This window comes from Cryptomeria japonica, chromosome 11 (genome assembly GCF_030272615.1).
Source record: "Cryptomeria japonica chromosome 11, Sugi_1.0, whole genome shotgun sequence".
NCBI lineage: Eukaryota > Viridiplantae > Streptophyta > Pinopsida > Cupressales > Cupressaceae > Cryptomeria > Cryptomeria japonica.
In genome coordinates this window covers 196,242,733-196,265,157 of record NC_081415.1, presented here as the reverse complement: position 1 = coordinate 196,265,157, position 22,425 = coordinate 196,242,733, and the positions used below count along the sequence as shown (strand labels likewise).

The 22,425-nt window shown below is 36.8% G+C and overlaps 1 protein-coding gene across 1 annotated transcript in view; it reads right to left on the bottom strand.

Moving 5' to 3' along the window:
• Positions 1-22,425, bottom strand: part of LOC131044010 (ABC transporter C family member 2) — a 189,717-nt gene that overhangs the window by 150,580 nt on the left and 16,712 nt on the right. The window contains exons 3-6 of the mRNA XM_057977274.2: positions 20,163-20,202; positions 13,369-13,531; positions 13,073-13,187; positions 12,894-12,974 (exon numbers count right to left, since the gene is read on the bottom strand). Of these exons, the coding sequence (XP_057833257.2) occupies positions 12,894-12,974; positions 13,073-13,187; positions 13,369-13,531; positions 20,163-20,202 (399 nt within the window). The remainder of the gene's footprint in view (positions 1-12,893; positions 12,975-13,072; positions 13,188-13,368; positions 13,532-20,162; positions 20,203-22,425) is intronic.

The window sequence follows — 22,425 nt, the reverse complement described above, 5'->3', positions numbered from 1 at the left end:
TACTACACATGTCTATACCATGATCCCACACAAACCACCTGTAGGACATAAACTGCTCCTGCTGCTCTCCTCTGATATAAGTGCCATATAATCTTAATATTTGGAGCAACATACTATAATCCCTATAAGACGCTGTATCAAATGAATCAACACCTGGATCCCAAATAAAACTAAATCCACATCCATCTGTCATGAAGAGACAATGATAGTAAGAGGCATCTTCGATACCGTGTCTCTCTATAGCCACTGTGAAACCATAAATACCACCAATCTTCAATGTTGAAATGGACCCATCAATAAGACAATTTCCAACAAGCAAAGTGTGATGGAAACCTCTCCAAAACCTTTGATCAGCGGCTGCAACTTGCTCAATTTCTCCACAAGTTAGTATGTCTTCATTGGAGGATGCCAAATAAATATATTGTTTAGCCATGCACCAAATATAGTCTCTTACACGCTGATCTTCATAGCCCACTATCACATCTAAGAAAACTGAGTCACCAATTAATAAGTACATCGCTGCCCTATCATATGAAAGAGGTGACAAGTCCACAAATGAATAGTAGATGTTTTTGTTCTGCAACATGGATAAACCTTCAGTGGTTGGTCCACTATGAATGCCACCTAACAACTCATAAACTTCACACCTAGTCTTCCCAACTTGAATGTTCTCAATGCAAGGTTTCAAATTTGACTCATTAGATGAAGGAAAATTGCTGATCAAACTCAGAAAATCAAACTGATTTCTATTTCCATTCAATATATCTTCGCTGTCCTTTTCTTCCCTTGGAAGAAATAAAGATCTAATGGATGATTCTCTTTGTATCCTTGCGTCATCTAACCGATTGTGACGCTCTTTGACTCTTTGGAGGTGGTGTCTTGCTTGGGCAGCAAGCGTTTTTGCTTGGGCAGCTCTATGTAACCAATCTTCGTTCAACTTTTGGCAATGTTTTATATCAGCTGCCCCAAAGTACACAAAATCAGACTTATGGTGAGTTGTATTATTTGCATCAGCATAACCCATGCTTGTACCATAAGCACCCGCAAATGTAGAATGCAAATCTCTATTCTCTTCATCACCAAAGGCTGTCATATCTTGAGGGAGATAAGTTATGTCACTGCTGTTATGGACTTCAGAATTATGATCATACTGTGGTGACAAATCTTTGGAGTCACTACACACCATTAAATTTCGACTTTCCTCATGGTCTTCCCAATTGAGAAGAGGAAGTAGTGTGACAAATGAATCCAAACTTACGCTGTCCATTTCAACCTCATGTTCTTCATCAATTGCTGATTCAAAATCAGTCTTTGGGCAATCTGAAAACTCATCAAACCTCTCATGAATGTCTTGTGTATTGCTTGAAGTTACAAACTCTTCCTTCACATCTTCCACCAAAAATGATGGGACAGCGTTGTAACCAACCAAAGAGGCACCAATTGGATCTAAATGTCTCTCAAAATCTTCAAATAGTTTCCTACCAATCTCACTGGTAAACATCATATCTGCTCCTCTTCCTTTGCTTCCCTTGCTCTCAATTGACTCTTGTTTTGTTCTTGGTTGATGATGTGGACTTGAAAACATCAAGTCATCTTCAACTGGTACACCCATGAATTGTGTGAAGGAAAGGTGGTCACGTATCTTTTTAGGAAGAGAGCAATACTTATCATAGTTGTTCATAACTATATCATTGAATGTCTTGGCAGGAGACCTTCTCCTTGTACTTGTTGAAGGAGTTGTACCCTTAGACTGTCTGGAACTCCTTGAAGGTGTTTGTTCAAATTCTTTTCCTGCTTGTTTATTTCTAAACAACCCTGTCATGATGTCCAATTTGATTTTCAACCAAACTAAACTCAAATCTGAATTAGAACTCTTGATCTTCACCCAACAGGCTGGCAAGATCAAAGCTCTGATACCACTGAAAGATCCCTGATGGATCTCTTTTACCAATCTGCTGTAATTTTTATTTATTTAAATTGATTTTTCCTGCTTATTAATATTTTCTTTCAGAAATAGACAGAAGTTGCAGAAGGGTTGAATTCTTTTTGTATTTTGATGATTTTTCAACAAGTAAATAATGAAGTACAAGTACATGAACAAAGTACTGAAAATGAAGTTCATATACAGCCAAAACAAATTCGATTCAAGGCAGATTTCTGAATATAAAATCAAATATTTGACCAGATGAAGATTTCCAATAATTTCAGGAAGATTACAATCAGGAATAATTCCAACCTGGATGCTGAAAGAGTAACATAACTAGGAATGAAGTTGTGGCAAGATTCCAGCCCTCCAAGTGCTGCACGTGGGAAGGAAAGTGGCTGCCAGGTACAGCCGTATGGTTGCCAAGTACACCCAACTGGTTAGAAACCCCAAACCCCACGCTGAACTCTGTCAGAATTGCTGAACCTCCAGAAAGAATGCCGTACAATCTCCAAGATGCTAATAGCTGCAAACAAATCCAAACCACTGTATTGGGGGCTACGTCCCAAACAGGCAAGGCATTGGGGTTGGCGTCCCAGATGCTGAAAAGCTCTTCCAGAGCCAAATCTCAAATCCAAGATGTAAAATGTGTAAAAGATAATCATAGAATGAAGCTCCTATCCCCTTATAACCCCTCTCAATTGCAAATCGAACCCTAATTGTCTCCAAGTGGCGTGGTCTAGTGGAAATGTTATAATTTCTTATTTTAAAGTGGTCATGTTACTAGAAAATGACCTTTTTCCCCATAGACAGAAATCCGCTCACTGAATTGCCCTGAGACCAAAGAGAAAGATTTAAAGAATTTCAAGATCTTTCCAACGAGCTATCACACAATAGGATGCGCATCCAGATGAGACCAAAAATCCCCTTATTACTCCAAAATGGCTAACAACTTAGCCTTATTTAATTATTAAACGCTAACTTAGGAAATATTAAAAATATAACCCAAATAGCCACAAAATGCCCAACTGACATTACAAACCCTAAAATCATCCTGTCACCTGTCTGTGACTGAAGTCGGAAATCAAGGATTCACTGGTAGTCTCATCCCTAAAATCTAGGGATGTTCCTAAAATTTAGGAAACAAGCCCAATCTCTTTGAAACTGAAACCATCTAAAAGGTCATGAATAACCTCACGACTGGCAACTGTCACGACCTCCTAAAATTTAGGGATACCCCCTAAAATCTAGGAACTGCTCCAAACTGGCTCCAAACTGCCTGTAAAGCCAAAATCCAATCACTATATGCACTGAATGAGTCCCAATCAACCTCTGCTAGCCTACGAGACTCCAATGATAGGCCAACTCCTCCGTCTCTGATGTCCACTCTAGAAAGGGGACATGACATTTGCCAAATTTCTGATGCCACATGAAACACTTCACTTAAAATTTCTCTAACATTTTTCTCAATTTCAGAACACTTAGTCTCTGATTTCTTCAGGACCTCAATCCTGGTGACCAAGGCACAATACCAAGTGTTAAAACCATACTTATCCCCAGCCTGGATGACACCTGCATCTATCAAGTCTTGCTTTGACAAACCTCAGATAATCCTCAATTGTGGAAGTATTTCGTCTTGTATTTCCTCAATATCCTCCCAATTTGCAGCTAAGTCCTGAATTCTGCTGACCAATGAATAAGCCGACTCATGTGTTGATACCAAATTTTCCACAAGTACGTCAACACGTGCCGAAGCATCTGAGGTCCATTCCTTAACTTGCCTGAATGTGCCCTTCATGTCCTCATAATCTTTCATCGACTCCTACGGAAGAGGTTGTGGAGGGGTAACTGGTATATCATGATTAAGTGGCTTAGTTAGATGGAGAACATATTTTCTCCATTGTTGATTCTCTTCATCAACCTTCCTTCTTTTTTCCTTTTCCATGGCTAGTCTTGCTTTGAGAGTGTTGCAAAAATCATCAAAATCTTGGATCTCTTGGGTTTGAGTAGGCTTACCCAAATTCATAGTGATGATTTTATAATCCTCAGTAGTGATGTTATCCCAAGTTTTGCCTTCTTTGGGTACAGCTACCTGCATTGATCTGAATCCTGCGCTATCTCTTTGAATTAAAGAGAATCTCTTGGCTAGTTTGGGCTGTCTTATTTCAACAGGTTTACTCACCATAGCCAGGAATGTTGTTGTATTCTCCTCTTAAAGAGCTTCCTTAGGAGCTTTAGCCTTCATTCTTTCCCTCAACCAATCTGGAATGGTTTATTGCTCCATAGTATCTTTATCAAATCCACCATCTATTTCTCTAGGTCCAGTAACTATACCATCAAGAAAAACCTCTGGAGTCTCAGATTTTTCAACCTATGTAGCTCTAGTAAAAATTAGTTCCTTGGCTGGATTTTGGACAGCCTCTCTCATTATCTCTTCAATCGAAGGAGAAGGCACTCTTACTTCATTATCCTCTATATTTGTGTCCATCTCATGTTCTTCAATTGTATTCTGGTCAGGCTCAGCAGATGCGGCACTCAAGGTCAAATGAGCTTCATTTGATTCACGTCTTTCCCCAATAATTTTCTTTCCCTTGGCCTTTCCAGAACTTCTAATAGGTTCTTTTCTCTTCCGGGACCCAACACTTTCTAGATTGCGAGCATTGCCTAAAGAAATACCATGGTTGGAAGACATAGAGTCATCCATTCCCATCAAATCATAAGTCAAGGCAACACCTTTGGACTTTAGCTGCTTTGTCTTTTAAGATGTCCACCACTTGGAGTATTCGACCACTAACTTCATAAGGTCTGCCAAATCTGATCTTTCCTCGTCTGCCCAATCAATCAAGGCAAGTGGCTCATTTCTTATCTTCTCGAAACCCGGTTGTTCAAGTTCAGGATTGTCTTCTACTTGATCAACGACCCTGAATATTTTCGTTGCTCTCACCATGCTTAGAGGAATTCTCGACCAAAATCTTCTTCTGATTTCGAAACTATTGGCTGCATTAGCCCGATAATCCTCCAAATCAGTTTTGTGTTCAAATACAATTCCTTCTACCTTTTGCATCTTATGGAATGGATCAAAGTTCCTTCTTGCCTTGTATTGATAGAAGGGATACCATGCCAACTCTTTCTCCACAGTGGCAACAACTTGTGATGATGGACATATCTCCAATCCATTTCCAATAGTGAGAGAAGATGTTCCTGCCTTCTTTTGCTTCTCTCTCTGAACCATCATGAAGCTCTCCAATTGCCTCACAACTTCCAACAGCACAACTCGGTTGGTGGGATAAATTGGGAGCTTGTAGGGAGATCCAGAAAATCCCTGAATTCTGATACAGGTGAATCTTGGGTATTGGACATACCAATACCCGAATCTGCTTATGAGGTCCTTAGACTCTTGAGAAAGTCTCTGATGTAATCCACCTTGCAGTGTTCGCGTGATATGTATCAAAAATGCATCATTCACCTTCTTGAAATGTAATGTTTCTTCCATATGCAACTGGGGGTAACAATCGTAAACAGGAAACTAATTGTCCTTGTTTCCCACCTCTCCTCTACAGGTGAGGCCTCTGTATCTATAAGTTCTAGCAAGGGAATAGAACAAATATGAACTCATGTAGAAGATTCTATCTCCCTCCAAATTTCTCAGCTAGCTGTCCAAGTTGTTGCTTATTATCTCTCAAAATGTTCTTTACCTGCAGAAAACCTCTCTTAATTGCTCTCAACTTGCTTCAAGAAATTCAAACCTCATGTGTAAAAATGAGAGAGTGAATGAAATATTTGTATGAAGGTTCAATTTTACGATTATAAACTAAGAAAATCTCTTCAAAATTTGTTTCTAATCCTTGCCTAGCCTTTTGAATCTGCAGAGAATGTTTCTGATTTGGTCTTTAGTTTGCAAATCAAACTCAATCTTCTATATTCTTCTTTCCAAACTTTCCAAATTTGCACTCAATTCTAACTTGGATGATAGATTCTGCTGGCATCATCTTCTTGTCTTTCATTTTAGCAAGTATCTTACTTGGGCGGACTTATTTCAAGTTGGGGAACTAAACAAGGCACCACACTCCAGCATAGGGCGGACTTTGGAAGATTGGTGGAACAAGACAAGGTACCATACTTCATATTCATTCATACTTAACCAAAATCTGATCATTTCATCTTGAACTTGAACTCCTCTTCAGCTTAACACCTCATCTTCAAACCTGGTCTTACCATGATCTGATCATTTTCAAGGCATGCTTTGGAGTTTGTTTGATCTTTCATCAGTGAGGCGGACTTCAACCAACTCATGACACCACACTTGTTCATCTTTTAGGGCGAAGTTTAGAGAGTTTGTGGCACCACACAATCATCTTCATTAATACTTCCAAGGGCGGACTTTATGAAGTTCATGGAACATCTCTTTCAAACATAGGGCGGAGTTTTTGAAACTCATGGAACAAGTCTTAGCACTTCATCAAGTAGGGCGGACTTCCATGAGTTTGTGTATCATCATGTTAACTTTGCAACCATTACTAGGGCGGACTTTGAGAAGGTCATGACCATGCTTCCTTCACCCTTAGGCGGACTTTACTTTTAATGCAAACTAGTCCTAGGCGGACTTTCCTTGCCTTATGCACTTGGTCTTTGTAGAAGGGCAGACTTTCTCATGTTCACACACCACTCACCATGTCCTTAGGCGGACTTTGTTGACTTCCTTGCACCTTCTCCATCATCCATAGGGCGGAGTTGCTTGGGCGGACTTTGGAAGATTGGAAACCTTGGAGGGCGGACTTTGTGAAGCTCCTGACATAACATTCGACACCAAACATGATTAGCCAAACTTAGAGAGATACCTAGAAAACTTCAAACTTTGATAACTTCTTCAATTTTAGCCAAATTAAGATGATATTAGAAACCCATACTTAGGTAACCCATTCGAAGCGCCATGACCCCTAAAATGTAGAAACTTATCTTTTTGGGTCAAAACGTGAAAATTTTCGATTGCGATTGATGCAGGCCAATGGTACCAATGCAAGCCCTAGGTCCCCACTCCAAAAAAGAAAAAAATGAAACTTCCTAAAAAATAGGAAAAAGCAAAAAAGCAAACTTTCCAAAAATAGAAAGTTGTCCAAATTCGTTCAAATCAATTGCATTCTTCGTCCTTTGGCGTTTCTGGGCACTTTGACGGTGTCTAAACTCTGTTATCACTTGGTTTGCAAACCATTCAAAACTGAGCAAAACTGATGCGGAAGGCCACGGGACACTAACAAAAACCCTAGAAAGCAGGAAAGGAGAGGGTCCCCACTCTCAATGGGGTGATGTGTGAAGAAGGTCACAATAGGTATCCACTGGAAAGGAAGAAGCATGGTGAATGTGGCTGTCCAACAAGCGTTGCATATTGCTATCCTTGGGATCCTCCACCCGTTTAACGAACTCTAACATGTCAACATGCCCTATTTCCGTATCTTTGATGTGCTCCATGGGAGTGGAAACTTGGGATGGAGATATCTCATTTTGGTACTTATCATATTTATATTTCATCTTCTTTTGAGAGGAAGATGACGGTAAATCAGTCATTGAACAAGAGCCTGGCGCACTGCGACGAAGATCTAGAAGTGTCAAAGCAACATCAAGATTAGCCGAATGAAACATATTTCTTCTTTTCAATGGGGAAAAACTCTATCCCTCTTGAGAGGAAAATGTTGAATAAGTAGGAACACTTGAAACTTGGCTTTTGGTCAATTTTGGATCTTGAGAAGTGTATTACAAGTATGCAAGTGGGGTAGAACATATTCGCAATTGGGTTTTTAAAACCCGAACGCAAGTATGTGTGAAACATGGAATTTTGACGTGGAAAAGAAAATAGGAATGGAAAGTGTGAACAAGGGTAATGAATGCGGATGAATAAGGAAAGAATTTGGGATGATCACCTTCATTTTAACCTCAACGGAATGAGAAAAACCTTCACTTGTAATCAAGTTTTTAAAACTTGAAATTCAAAAGACAAGCCTTTTACAACTTTGAAACTTGAACTTTTGGCAAAAGATGATGAAGTCTTTTCAGCCAAAGGGGAAAAACTCATTTTTTCATCTTACTTCCAATCGAATTTTAAAAACCCGAATGCAAGTAAAGAGGGAAAAATGTGAAGGGAAAGATAATGCAATTCTCAAATTGCATTCAAGACATGGATAGAAATGGGAAGATCTCTCTCAAACCCAAAACGAAACAAGAACAAAACAAACAACTACCATGATCAATCAAGGAATTTCAACAAAAATAAAATAAAGACAAAACAGAAAACAAAACATACCTTGCTTGATCAAGATGACCTCCAAAGAGATGGAATAACTTTGAAAGAAACAATCAGCTCCTTAAATAGAAGGCAAAACCAAAACGTTGAAACTCTTGCCACGTTTTTAACAAACTCGGATTTCAACCATAAGCATCAAAAACGACATCCAAGGAGGAGGAAGAATGAGTCCAAACGCCTAGCAAAGGTACGTGTTGAAGCAAGGAAGCAAAACGTTTAGGTTAGAGAGACCAAAACGCCTCCATTGATGCTGCAAAAATGGCTCCAAAGGAGGTAAAAATATGGCTCCAAAACCAGCAAAAACGCCTTGCAAAAAGGGAAATACATGGCCCATAAACCAGCAAAAGAGGGATAAGAATCACCACGCCTCCTTCATTCAATGCATTCTCCCACAAAAATCGGTTTGAAATTCTTCAAAAAATTGAACTCCTTGGAGAAAAACCAGGTTGAGTTCTTAGGAAGAAATAACAAATTTAAAATGCAAGCAAAATCAGGTTTTAGAAACCCTTTTACAAGTTTTAATTTTGCTTCACTTTTCCACTCATAAGGCAAAATCAGGTTTGTGAGAGAAAAGAACAAAAAGACATGTCAAAATAACTTGTAATAGGGAAATAAAATCCCCTTTACAAGTTTTAATGACTTAACTCAAAAATAAGAACTTGCCATAGGGAAATAAAATTCCCTTTACAAGTGACCAAAAACATCAAAACATGTAATAGGGAAATAAAATCCCTATTACATCTCAAAATCATTTAAGTAGGAAATTTTGAAAGAAATTACAAGTTAATTTTAAATTTACTTGTAATTTGTCCAAAAAGTTCCTACAACTTAAAAGACATAAAAAGCAAGAGGGAAATAAAAAGTAAGTTACAAGTAACAAGTTTTAAATAAAGTGCACTTGTAATTGTTTTAAAATTTCCCTACAACACTAAAACAAGAGAAAAATAAAACTTGCAATCAAAGGAAAAATTTTCACATGCAGTCAGGAAGAAAAAAACCCAAAATTGAAGAAAAAACATGGCAAACAAACTCAGAATGCAATGAAATTTGAAACGTGGATCGAGGATGGACTGAGGATTAAGTCAGTCCAAGGGCATGTCTTAGAGTAAAATTTTCATTTTTTAACAAAACTTTTAAAAGGGTTGTCTATAGACAACATAATTTATGTTTATTATGTCAACATGTGCTGTTATTTGTGTTGCACTTCATGGTAGTTACATAGCCATTTTTGGCTAGAAATTTTGGAAAATTATTCATATCAAAAGCAACAGTGTAAGGACAAAAGGTGAGCAGCAGTGTGAGTGCGCCAAAGCAGTATCAGTACAATCACAAGGGCCGCAACATCTAAGTATGAGAAGAAAACAATTTAAACAATTTATTTTTCCAGTCACCCCTGTATTCCAGCACTTGGTTTTAGTAACAGCACGGGTTTAAATTGATGTTCTTTGCTTTAGAAGGGTTCAATAGTTACTGTTTATGCATATTGAAGAGATATGAGTGCTTATCCAGAGATTTTCTTGGCATGGGAGGCAATCTGGAGTGTTATTGCTGCTCATCGGGTCTTGGAGAAGATTGATTTCATGTTGCTGTTGACTATTCCTCTGTGGACATGGGTTGTAACAGGTTTGAACAGATTTGTAATGCACTGTATTTGAATTAATTTAATGTTGTGCATGTCTAGCTTATTGTATCATCATATTATGCTATGAATTGTGATGTAAATGGCACGTTTTTTAAAACCTCAAAGCAATGAATGGAATATACTTTAAAAAATCCAAGGCTATGAATGGGACAATGTTATTCTGTCATCTGTTTTAGCAAGCATCCCAAAAAAAAATCCAAGGCTATACATTATAGTGGTATCAGAACTCACAAAAAATTATTGCAACCTGTTCGGTATAATTAACGGATCCTAGCACACACCATTAATACCTAAGAAGAAACAGATCAAATCCCAAAACTGAAACTCAACCTGAGATTGAACAGGCAGAAGAAACAGTTGCCAGGATAATGGGGACAGAGACGGACAAAACAGTGAGGATCATTTTGGTATGGGTGAAAGGAGAGCAGAAATCTCTAATGTGGAAAACATGTTAACTGACTTGGCTAGAGCTCAGTGGGAAATGATGAACATTGTCACGCAATCACAACAACAAATGACCCAGATGGTTGCTCAATTAATGCAAAATAATAATGGCATAAATGGTAATGCTGGAAACAATGACAATAATAGTACAAATGGGAAAAACTCAGTGGAGCAGTGAATTCTAGGCCTCTTATGTTTAATCAAAGAAATAACACTCCAATAGAAAATAAACCAACTGATCAAGAATATCATAGGCAAGTATGGAGGGATTGGAATGGATTGGGAGATGAATTTCAAGCTGAAATATCAGTTCCAGATTACTTGGCTTTCACGGAAAGGAATAGACCATGTAGATCTGGAGGTGGTAGCTACATAATCATGAACTGCATAAGAAGATGGGCAAGCTAAAAATTCCTTACTTTGATGGTTCTTGCAAGACTACCACAAGAGCTTCGGTGCAAGAACTTGATACATTTATTTCAATAACATTAACAAGATCATTGAAGATCTCTTTCGGAAGGACCAGACTTCGAAAAGACAAATTGGCATAATAGGTATATCTTCTCTTGCAGATTTGCAAGTAGTCAAAGAAGCTTTGAGGTCAATGAAATCAAATTATTTGCATTAACTTTAAAACACGGATCATAGCTTCAAGATTGCTGGAGTGTGTTCTGCTGCACCAGATGGAAAAGCAATGTTTTTGTCCTGAGTTTTTTCTGATGAAATCCCAAGCAAAAGAATTGCTTTGTACTTTTGGCATGCCTAATCAATCCTAAACTGAATTATGCTGCCATGATATAAGTCATTTTGATTTATCTTTAACATTTATGTCCTACTCATTGATATTGCACAATCAATTATCAAATATCTTCTCAACTTTGCATTCACTTTTGTACATTTTTTGTAGAAACGCTGATTTTGATATTGATAGCCCAAATGAGGCATAGCAGTACTTACAACTATGTTTTTTTTGTTGATTTTTTGTAACTAGGAAGCAAAATAAAAGGTTACTCAGAATAAGTGTTGTACTCAGAATGTTACATCTAATTTATAATCAGATCTGAGGATCACTTCATGCTGGGTTTTTCCTCCAAGAGGGAGGTTTCCCAGGGTAACTTGTGTTATGTGTCTATGTTGTTTCATGCATTCAACTTCTACTATGTTTGTTTAAATGTTCATTATTAATCATTTTACCTACAGGTTAATATAAGCTGGAAATTAACATTATCAAAGATACAATTCTGATTTTTGTTCTTACTGTTAATCTGAGATTTTAAAATCAACATTTTTTATTTCTTTAATCTTACTGCATCCCCATTGTTGGTCATTTTTTCAATTGTGATTTTATATCCTTGGGGCCTTTTTTGTGATGAAAACAACGAAATTCCTACTCTTTATTTCTAAGTTGCCGGTTCAGATTCGGGTTCGCAAATTCGTTCATTTTTTGGGGGGGTGGGTTCGGGTTCGCTTTGGGTTCGTCCGTACAAAAACATATAGAAATAAAAATATATATATATATACATATATGCAGCAGCAAATAAATAGCAAAATACACCACCATATATATTAATGTTGTAGACTTTTAGTCCAAATGGCAAATAACATAGCAAAATGCAAAAATACACCACCATATCAATGTTTATGTTCAAAAATAATAATGTCAACATTAACAATCAGCCATCACTGAACAAATGAGATAGGTTTTACCTATTTGACCTTTTTAGTGGTCTAATTTAGGGTTGGAGTATCAAATAGACTAAATTAGGCAAAAAAAAAAAGTTTTAAAAAGTTTTAAAAAATGTCTTTTTCACCCAGATTCATCCCGGGTTCTGCCGCTGGCACTGAAATTCGTCCAAAATACGTCAAAATTCGGCCAGGGTTCCTCTAAGAGAATTTCCTGGACCAAAATCGAACCCTGACAGAATTTAAGGAGAATTTGTAACAGACCAGTATTTGGTGCGAACCGAACCAGGACCCGTGGGATTTTTTGCAGAATCTGGCAACTTAGCTTTATTTCTGTTCTATTTTAAGTCATTGAACATTGAATATCAACTTTAATAAATTTTATGAATGTCTAAATTTGAATTTTGATGCCATGCATGGCTAGGCTTCTAAAAAATTGACTTTCCATATATATGTATATACATGAGTATGTGCATGCATGTATGTATACTTCTGCCTTCTGCTGTCCTCCAAAAATGGACCCCCAGACTCCCATCCCTAAAACGCATCTCACCATTCCCTACCATCCCCATACCATAAACACCATTGAACATAAGGAAAATTTGTTGCAATTACTTCACTATATTTCCACCTTCTACACAAACATCACAAACATGCCATACTATCATACATATCTAACAATCATATTTGCCTTGTTGCCAAGACATGCATATTTTCAGATTGTCAATAGAAATCTAAGAAGACATTCAGCAACATGATTATACATCAAAAGGAATCAAACCCGCACCATAGAAACTTCATCAATTCATTTGATACTAACATGAAATCAATTCTGATGACAAAATCAAGAAGATGCCAAAAACATTTGACAGAAAGCAAAATAGATATAGGTTAGGATTCTGTACCGGGCTCCTAGACTACTATTCAATGCTCTTAATAGCCATGGTTTTGGCTTCTTGCATTCTTCTTCCCAACATCGCTGGAAGCTGTGAAAGTGCATTTTCATCTCAAACTGAATACAAAGAACCAGCAATAAAAAGCTCATTTAACACCCAAATCCACTCCAGAAGAAGAACATGCTTACTTATTATAAAGAGTCTCAGTTTGATCCCATGTATCAAGCTGCCAAATATCCTTATCTGAAACAGGCCTTTTATATCCTTCTCTCATGAGGGGCGTCATCCAGCTAAAAAAGATTCCTATCATAAAACATTTATTTAAACTTTTATATGTGAGGAATAACTGTTGCATACCTGGTAAAACTAAGTGTCAAGAAAATAACAATGTATTGTATTTCAATACCAGACTTTTCAACATGCTAAATAATTAGAAAAGTAATAAAATACGCATAAGATACACAAGATATGGAAAGTAGCTCACTGGAAAAGAAATTCACATGTCGCTCAGGGCAAACATGCTCTCCAGCTGGAAGAGGTTCATACTCTGCACAAGCTACAGTGGAAGCTCCATTCTCAACAGGAATGTATCCTGAATAAGGGACCAAATTGGGAATATAAAATAGCAACAATATGCAAAATGCAACCTGCAAAAACATCATAATGTTTTCCAAATAGTAAGACCTTTGGTTTCATATTTCATGAAAAAATATTAACATACCCAAAAACTTATCAGTCAAAGATTTGTAACGTCACATTTGAAGCAATTATGAGAGAATGTCTCATCAATTACACAATTAAATCAAAATTTAGGACTTAAACTACAAATATTATCTTTTTAATATGCTATGGCATGGCTTAATGCAGAGGTTTATGTTAAAGTAGGCAATTAGGGCATACAGGCAATCACCTATAGTTTACACTGTTGCTTTTGGTTTATGTTTAAGTAGGCAATTAGGGCATACAGCCAATTAATGCAGAGGTTCGAGTTTGAAAACTTACAAGTCCAGGTTCAAAACTTCAGGGGTACAACATTAAATATTGAATAACAAAGCAGAAGAAAAGTATATCATCATATATCACTTTACTCCCTCGCCCAGTTTTGTGATCGTAAACAGCTGGTTGTAATCCTTAATAAAATTAAGGCTATAGTCTTTAATACAATTAGGGAAGCTCTATCCAGACCCCACCTCACTCTAAGAGGTCCTTCAGTTGAGATGACCAGAAACTATACACAGATCTCAAGTTCATAGGTTCTTTTCATCTGCAACTAGCTCTGCCATCACACTTCTGCATGGTTCTTTTCATCTACAACTAGCTCTGTCATCACACTTGTGCAAGGGACATACATTTAGCAATGCTACAGTGCCAATGCTTTGTTTTAGACTAGATAATATATCATCAGAAATGTAACTCTTATGTACTTATATTATAAAAGTACTTTGATACTTTCAAAATAAATGCAGATCAAGATTGAGATCTGGGTGTGGACTGCTCTGATGGGGAAGACAAAAGGTCACCCTCTGTTGTTCTCTCCATTCTGGGCGGTTGCTTCTGGATCATCTTTGTATATAGTTCTAATTGTTGGGTTATGTCTTTTTTTGTTTCTTGTTCTTGCTTCAGTGTTTTTGGTTGTTTTATATTTCTTTTCTTTGTTTTGCTTGATTTTGTTTGCTATTTCTTTTTATATTGAAAATCCATTTCTTTGGTTTGAGCATCAGGGTTTAAGGTTTTGACAAGTTATTGCTTAGATGTTTGAGGCCTTTTGAGCAGGAGTAATGTAGCCTGCATGAGGATTTTCCATAGGATGCTGGCAGTTATTCATTTATTGTGTAATACCTTGCAAATAATAACAGCAACAATGCAAAACCTTCAAAAGATGCCTTGGTCTCTGGAGGAAATACCGTGGTTAGCAAAGACGCTGTATTTGATGTGCAAAATGAAGGTCCATTCTTGCATTGCCCCAGGATGAAGACCTGAATGATGAGTCCGCATTTCTTACCTTGAAACCAAATGATATCATGTGTAATGTGATAAAAAAAGGAAGAAGAAAAATTGAAATCTGTGGCCTTTTTTGTTTGCTTAAATACCAAAGTTTTACCAACTAGAAAGTTTTTGGATGATTGATTTGAGTCAATCTAGGGTAAGAAATTGGGTCTTCATGTTTCATTCTATCAAACGCTTCAAAAAGGCTTTTTTTGTCTGCTTGAAGAATAAGAATATGCAGGAAATTGTTTTGTCTAGAGCTTTTTGAAATATTGGTAGGGCTTTATTCAAAGCCTTCACTTTGGACTATATTTTCAATCCAGAAGATGTTTCCTCCTCTCCTAAATGGATTGAGGACTATGATGTACCTCCAAAATTTTCATTTATATTGCCTCAGGTGAGAGAAGTTATCAAACTTGAAGCCAACCAGTTGTTCCTCCCACCTGTGAATGTGAGGGTTTTCAATTTCTTTAATTCATAATGTAGCTCTTTATGACTGTATCACGATCCCTCTTCACAGCTCAAAAAAAATTGTAAAATTTTTGGATTAGCTTTTTTTGCTAACAGGATAGTTACTCGAGAATGGCATGCCCAATACTAGGAAACAACGATACTAGTAACACTGTTTTGGTTGATACGCAACAATTGGAAAATAGTCAACAAGTGGAAAGATGGTTCTAGATAACTCTACTGATATTGAGATGAAGCCTCCTCAGATACCAAGAGAAGATATTCAAGAATATGTGGCCATTCTTACTGCTTCTGGTATTTAACCTTGCATGAATATCACTATAAGTGCCTCTAATCAACTTGCTCTTTCTGATGACATAAATAATACTAATAAGAGATATCTAAGTGGATTAGAACCTACTGAACCTATTGGGAACTCTTTAGAGAACAAGCCTTCTTCACAAAATATATCAAGTACATGAGATATATTGTTTTATCAGTCGGCCACAGGACATACCCTCTGCAACTAATCAAAACATCAATTAGGTCAGCTGTAAGTGAACCGTGTAGTGCATTACCAGTCAACCACAAAACACATGCCAAGACATATAACACATTTCTGTTCAAAACAAGATTCAACTGGGCCCAAAAACATCTCAATGCAGCCTCTCAAAGTGGCACAAACACAAAGAAACATTGCACAAGTATGAAGACAATGTGCTATCAGCTCATCAACGATTAGAAACCCAGAGAAACAATACTGAACTGCTTGCGGTACTGAAAACATGGAGAAACTTCATGTGCTTGAAACCTTGATCACTTATGAGATATGTAGAGTGTCCACATAGGTTTATATAGCTGAAATGCACAACTCTCTGCTGTCACAAATGCATAACCACTTCTACAGGTGAAAACAAAGCATACCAGTCAAATTGTAACACTTTGAAACTTTGAAAACTTAGCTTGTGGTACACCAAATCATCTGAAACATGAATAGAACATATCTTAGATATCCCTGAACATTGATTGGGTTTAAACTAGGCTATTCATGTCAAGTTATCTGGCCTAGAGGTTTAACTTTTTTCTTTCAAAGCATGTGAAAAGAAGAGGAGGAGGGGTTTCTATTCTTTTGGGCTCAACTATTGTTACCCATGGTTATTGTCCCTGTAATAGGGTTTGTGTGCATTGATCTTCATGTGGACAATAAAAATTTTGGTGTCTGCCTGATATATGCTCCTAATAATTATAAAGAAAGGTTAAACATGTTGAATTGGATGGCAATGAATCTGAAAAACATTCATTGGATTCGTAGAGAATAATATAATGTGGTGAATTGGATGGATTATCAGTAAGAAATTGCATAAGAATCAAGCACAACAGACTGCAATATGTTTAGCTAAGGACTTCGATCATTGATGGTGTTCACTTTATCTATTATAAAAAAGGTTTTTATCATGTTTTCATATATCATGTGGAGGTGAGGAATAATCTTAAAATAATTATAAGATTGCTGATATTGCAAAGGTATCTTACTTGAGGAATTGATGTTACACTCAAACTGCAAAAAGAGGAAATTCTTCAACAATATTTTTGTTGAAATTTTGAAGACATTAAGGATCAACTACTAGCCATTGAACAGAAATAAAATGACAAAGAATTGGTAATAATGATTCTTCGTAGCCTCCTTCCTTCACAAAGCACATTTGTTGAAACTTTCAATCAATTTCATCAAATGATCTATAAATTGCATAGAAAAATATTGCATAAGATCAGCTGATATTGGTAGCACCATTTACAAACTCGCGGAAACTTTCTGATTATTTGGCTGGGCGAGTATTCGCCATGTTAACTCACAGGCATCTGCAGATGACTTCCGATGAGTTTTGCTGCCCAACTCATGCAAGTACTCCACAAGTTTGATGCTAAAACTTTCTGAACGGATAAAATACATGGAAATTATAGTGAAAATACTTAATTTTTAAATCCCCATGCCCATACATCTTCCTCACGTAACATTTTTTCATCCTTGAGCGAAGTGGAGCAGATTTTGAGGATTTTTCCTTTTGGAAGATTTTTTTTAACCAATCATATAAATTTGTCAGTTAATATCAAAGTTGTAAGCATTATTTACAATTTTGCGTGCAATGAATTTAATTTAAACAATTTTATTGTTGATATATGCCAATCTTTTAGTGAAATCAATGTTTTTTCCTCTAACAAAAAATTTTAGACTTTTAACTTTTAAGTCAAAAACATGTTATTTTGGTTACATTAATAATGGCATTGCTAATCAACTACCATATTAAATTAGAAATGTATCTTCTATATGAATTTTACTATAAATTTTTGTATTCAAATCATTGTTTAGATTTTTTGTATTTAAATTTTAAATATGCTGCAAGTTAAATACAATGGCATCCAGCTCTACATCAAGCTCAACATTAATTAGTGAAATCCATCACACTAGAAGCCATGACCCCACTTGAAAATATCTCATGATGGAATTTGTTACAGGCCAGCAAACAGCATAGATCAAGTGGTTGCACCTTGGGGAGTATTGCTACAATTCTAATTATCACATGTCTATAGTTATGATTTCTTTAAAGGCACTTTATGGTTATGATGCTATTTCATTCATGGATTTGATTCTCTCGGATAGTAGAGTACCAGGAGCTAAAGATTTGGTTTGGTAATGCTTAAACATTGTGAAAGCATTCAAAAAGAACCTACAACAGTTCCAAAACAAGCAAATGTTCCAAAACCAGCAAACCAAAAAACAATCTACCCTCAAGGGAAGTGGTGCTGAGAAGTTGAACCACAATTTTATGGACCCTATAAGATCATAAGAAGGATTGGTGAGGTTGCATATGAGCTGGAGCTGTCAGTCAACAGCAGAATTCATATTATTTCACGTATCATGCTTGAAGAAAGCCCTTAGACAGCAAGTTACGCCGTCACTTGAGCTGCCACCACTTGATGATGAAGGAAAATTGAGTTTAGAACCAGAGGTCATCATTGATGTGAAAGAAAAGAAGCTGAGAAACAACATTATTCCTGAACATTTGGTGAAATGCAAGAATCTTCCACTTGAGAATGCTATTTTGGAAGGAGTGGAGATTTTTGAGCATCCAAATTTGAAATTGCTTGAGGGTAGGGAGGACTATCATATCCCCCTTTTAGCTGGTCGGTCAGAAAACTTTTAAATGGTGCTTTTAAGCACCAATTATATATATTTCAAAATCAAATTAAAAAAATAAATATAAATAACAAAAAAAATTGTTGGTAGCCAGCCTGATTTTTGAATTACTTTTGGGCACCAAAGTCTCTTAATGACCGACCTGCTATGCCACTTGATTTTTGGACAAGTATTTATGCAAATCTCTTATTTTATTTTGGATATGGAAACATTGATTAACAAAATTGGGCATGTACCTGATTGGGAGACTGAGACAAAACCCTCAGCTTCTCCTTCAGGTTTGGGACAGCAACCGTTAACCAATTTTTCTGTTTTTCAGTGCAGTTGAATCCTATTTCCTCAGTATTGATTTATATCACACCTACATACAGGGTGCCACCACATTACAGACCTGTCACAAGGCATATCAGAACAGTGAATAAAGTGTTAGGACAATGCAGCAGACCTAAGGAGAGAGACCAGCAAATGACCTGATTCTGATGTTTTCCAGTTCGGACTTTGAATCACAGCGTTCAAGGATTTGAAGCTGGTGCCATTGGAAGGAGGTCATTGTCAACTAACACCAAACAAATTTCCAAGAATTCCACCCAAATCTATAGGTTGACCACTATTATTTGCTGCAGAACACTAGGGCTGATTGGTTACAAACCTAAGAACACCTGGATCACTCTGTAGACACTTCTACAAATCAACCACCATCCAGGAAGTTTGCTGCTGGTCACCAGTCTGTTACAGGCCGCCCCTATACATTGCTATCAAAGATATTTGAGAGATCAACCAGATCTGACTCAGATTGCCCAACCCAGAAATAAGTAGAGGACAGTAGATTGATCATACCAGATAATAAACTCCTATTTATATCACCAGGGACCTCATGTAAGTTCTAAGTAAGATTATAAACTTGTTGTGCAAGGGTCTGAGGAATAAATGATGTTAAACATGCACATTTAACAGTTTCCTTTGGTTCAAGATTCCGAATACAAGCAGTACTATTTTTCTTTTCTTGTCCCCAGCTGTAAATCCTAGCGCAGTGTTGTTGATTGTTTCATTTACAGCTATAAATTAGTGCAATCGTAAGTAAACCCTAGTGCTGATTATTTAATTAGATTCCATTAACAATATACAGAACATATGTGTAAGTAACCAAAGATAGAAACAAAAAAAAGCTGGGGTCATAACAATAGAAGCCCCGATTCCTTTCAAGACTTAGTATGTCAGTTTCTTACGATCTTAGATGCTGCCAAGGAAAGAGCTAGTTAGAATTTACAGTTTGGTTATCCAATTTGATGACTTGAGTAGGAAAATACTCCATGTGATGAGAAATCCCACAAAAACTAAATTATCTAAATAATAGTACACTACAGATGCCCCAAATACTTACGAGATGTAGTATGTCAGTTTTTATTACATTCGTGGTTACATCCAAGGAAATTGTTGACCAGGACTAACAAATCTGATATAGTTAGCAATTCTTATCATTCGTTCAAAGGGATATCTTTTATTGGTGAAAAGGAAACTGTAACCTCAAGTTGCCAAGATTCATAAATTAGAGCCTTAAGAATGTCAGTTCAAATTAAACCAAGTGAATTATAAACACAAGAAATGTTAAAGCTCTAATTGATCTGTTGAACGATAAAGCCACAGACCTGGCATATGATCTCACTGATATACAAATATAGAACGGACCTGCAAAAATTAACAAAAATCCATGATAAGGAATAAATTAGAATGCATTACCCTTCTTCAAATCCTAAATGTTTATTTAATCTTCCACACACAACCCACTGCCCCTAATAATTCCAACTGCAACGATAAATGAGGATAAAATGGAATTAGCTTGAAACAAAGAGGCATGCATAATATGGTGCAAGCAAAACATAATCTATATGGTGCAAGCAAAACTACTCTGAGATAATAAAATGATAATTCCAACTGCTCACTGTATATCAATAACAACAAATTTTTAAAAGCAAATATAGCCTTGTGATGCTCCAGTCAAACTGCAGTGCTACAAAGATAAATTTGTATATCTCCCAAGCCCTCTCAGATAACCATTAAAATTTGCAAGTTCTTCTCTGATCACTTCATTAGTGTAGACCAATGTGTATTAGTGTATCTTAGTGCGTTCTATTTGGATGTATGGATAACATAAGTTCATCTGTCTTTACAGTTTGTAACCCAATATTGTGGTTCATTTTCTTCAATAGTTTTTGGCAGATCGTTCAAACTTCTAGCTAGTAACTTTCTATCCCACTTCTGAACTTGTGTAGCCATTTCTAATCAAAAAAATTTATAACATCCCTACCAGGCACAAATTATGCATTTATTGGACATCAAATTCAAGAGCTAAACATAAGATATTAGACTTTTGAGACAGCCCTTTAACAGCAGGTGTTTACATCTAATACCCAGCAAGTTTATAATAGGTAACTGGGGCCATCTCCATTTGCACTCACTGCAAGCTCTATCCCTGCAAAAGCTTGTTCATTGACACTTGTAACCTTAATTTTGCTCATTCTGATTCTGAAATCCTTGGTTTCCCTTAAAAACTTATATTTTCACTGTACACTAATCTATCTCTGCAAGAAATATGTTGTATGTTAGATTTATATTTATTCTGAACCATACACTGAAGCAAATCCAATGCTTGATTGTAAAAGTGTCACCAACCTTCCCATTTGAGTATTCTAGATTTCTCCATTTAATTGTTCATGTAATGATCATTTAATCCTACCCTGATTCATTTTATCCTTCTAATTTTCTTGGAAGAATACCCGTACATTTATTCCCAACAAAGACTTGCTATGTTTTAGAGCAGTCATATATGCCAATCAAACCAGATGCACATCAAGCATTTTGTTATTTTCAACAGTTATGAACCATATCTATGTAAATCAATGTCATATGCCACATATATTTCATAGCAAGTGTGTGGCTTAAAATGATGCCAACAGATATAATCCTAGGAAGTGTTGTAAGGTACTCACACATCGCCCCATTGCAAATGGGGGCCCCCACTTTTTTTTTCTGCTTTCCAGGGTAGTGTTAGAGTCTTTAGCTATTAGCCTTTGCATTGAAGGGGTATAGATGATCAAGAAGCCAGGAGTCAAGTAGATAGTCTTGTGTGAGGTGTGAAATGAAGAGTTGTGATATGAGTAAATGGTTGACTAAGTACATGAAGATTTCCTTTGCTCCCTCTCAGGAGCTCATACGTCTTCGAGTGCGCATTCATACGTCTTCGAGTGCTCATCTCTCAGAGCGGATTACACTCCTTTTGCCTTAAGTTGAAGGTGAAATCATATTCGAGGTGAGTTTTGAGGTCTTATAGTGTATAGAAGTATAAACTAAGGCATGAAGTAATAAGACTCAACTCAAAAGTGTGTTTTCAAGCTACTTCAAGTGCTTAAGGTTGAGGGCGAAAAACTTCAAGAGCTTCTCTTGAGAAGTGAAATTCACTTCAAATGCCCTTAGTTGAGAGCGAAGTTGTTCCTAGAACACACCATGAGCCTAGTTTCAACAAACACGAATGGATGAAATGAAGGAGAGTGAGTGAAAAATCACTAAGTGTCAAGTTTCACTTCACTTTAGGTGTACCACTCTAAGAGCGAACCTCAAGTGCACACCTTGTGGAGCGAACTTCATGTGCCTCTCCCCCCAGAGTGAAAATTCCTCCTAAGACTTCATGTTGAGCATGGTATGACGCATTAGAGTTGAGAGAGTGAGTAAAAGTGAGCGAAGGAGAATTAGAGTTTTGATTTGAAATTCACTTCAAGTGCATGTCCTCAGGAGCGAACTCCAGGTGCATGACCTCAGGAGCGAACTTCATGTGCGTCACCTTTGGAGCAAATTTGCCTTAGAAGCCTTGTTTGAGTGCAAGTTGGAGCATTTGAGTTATCAGGAGTGAAGATA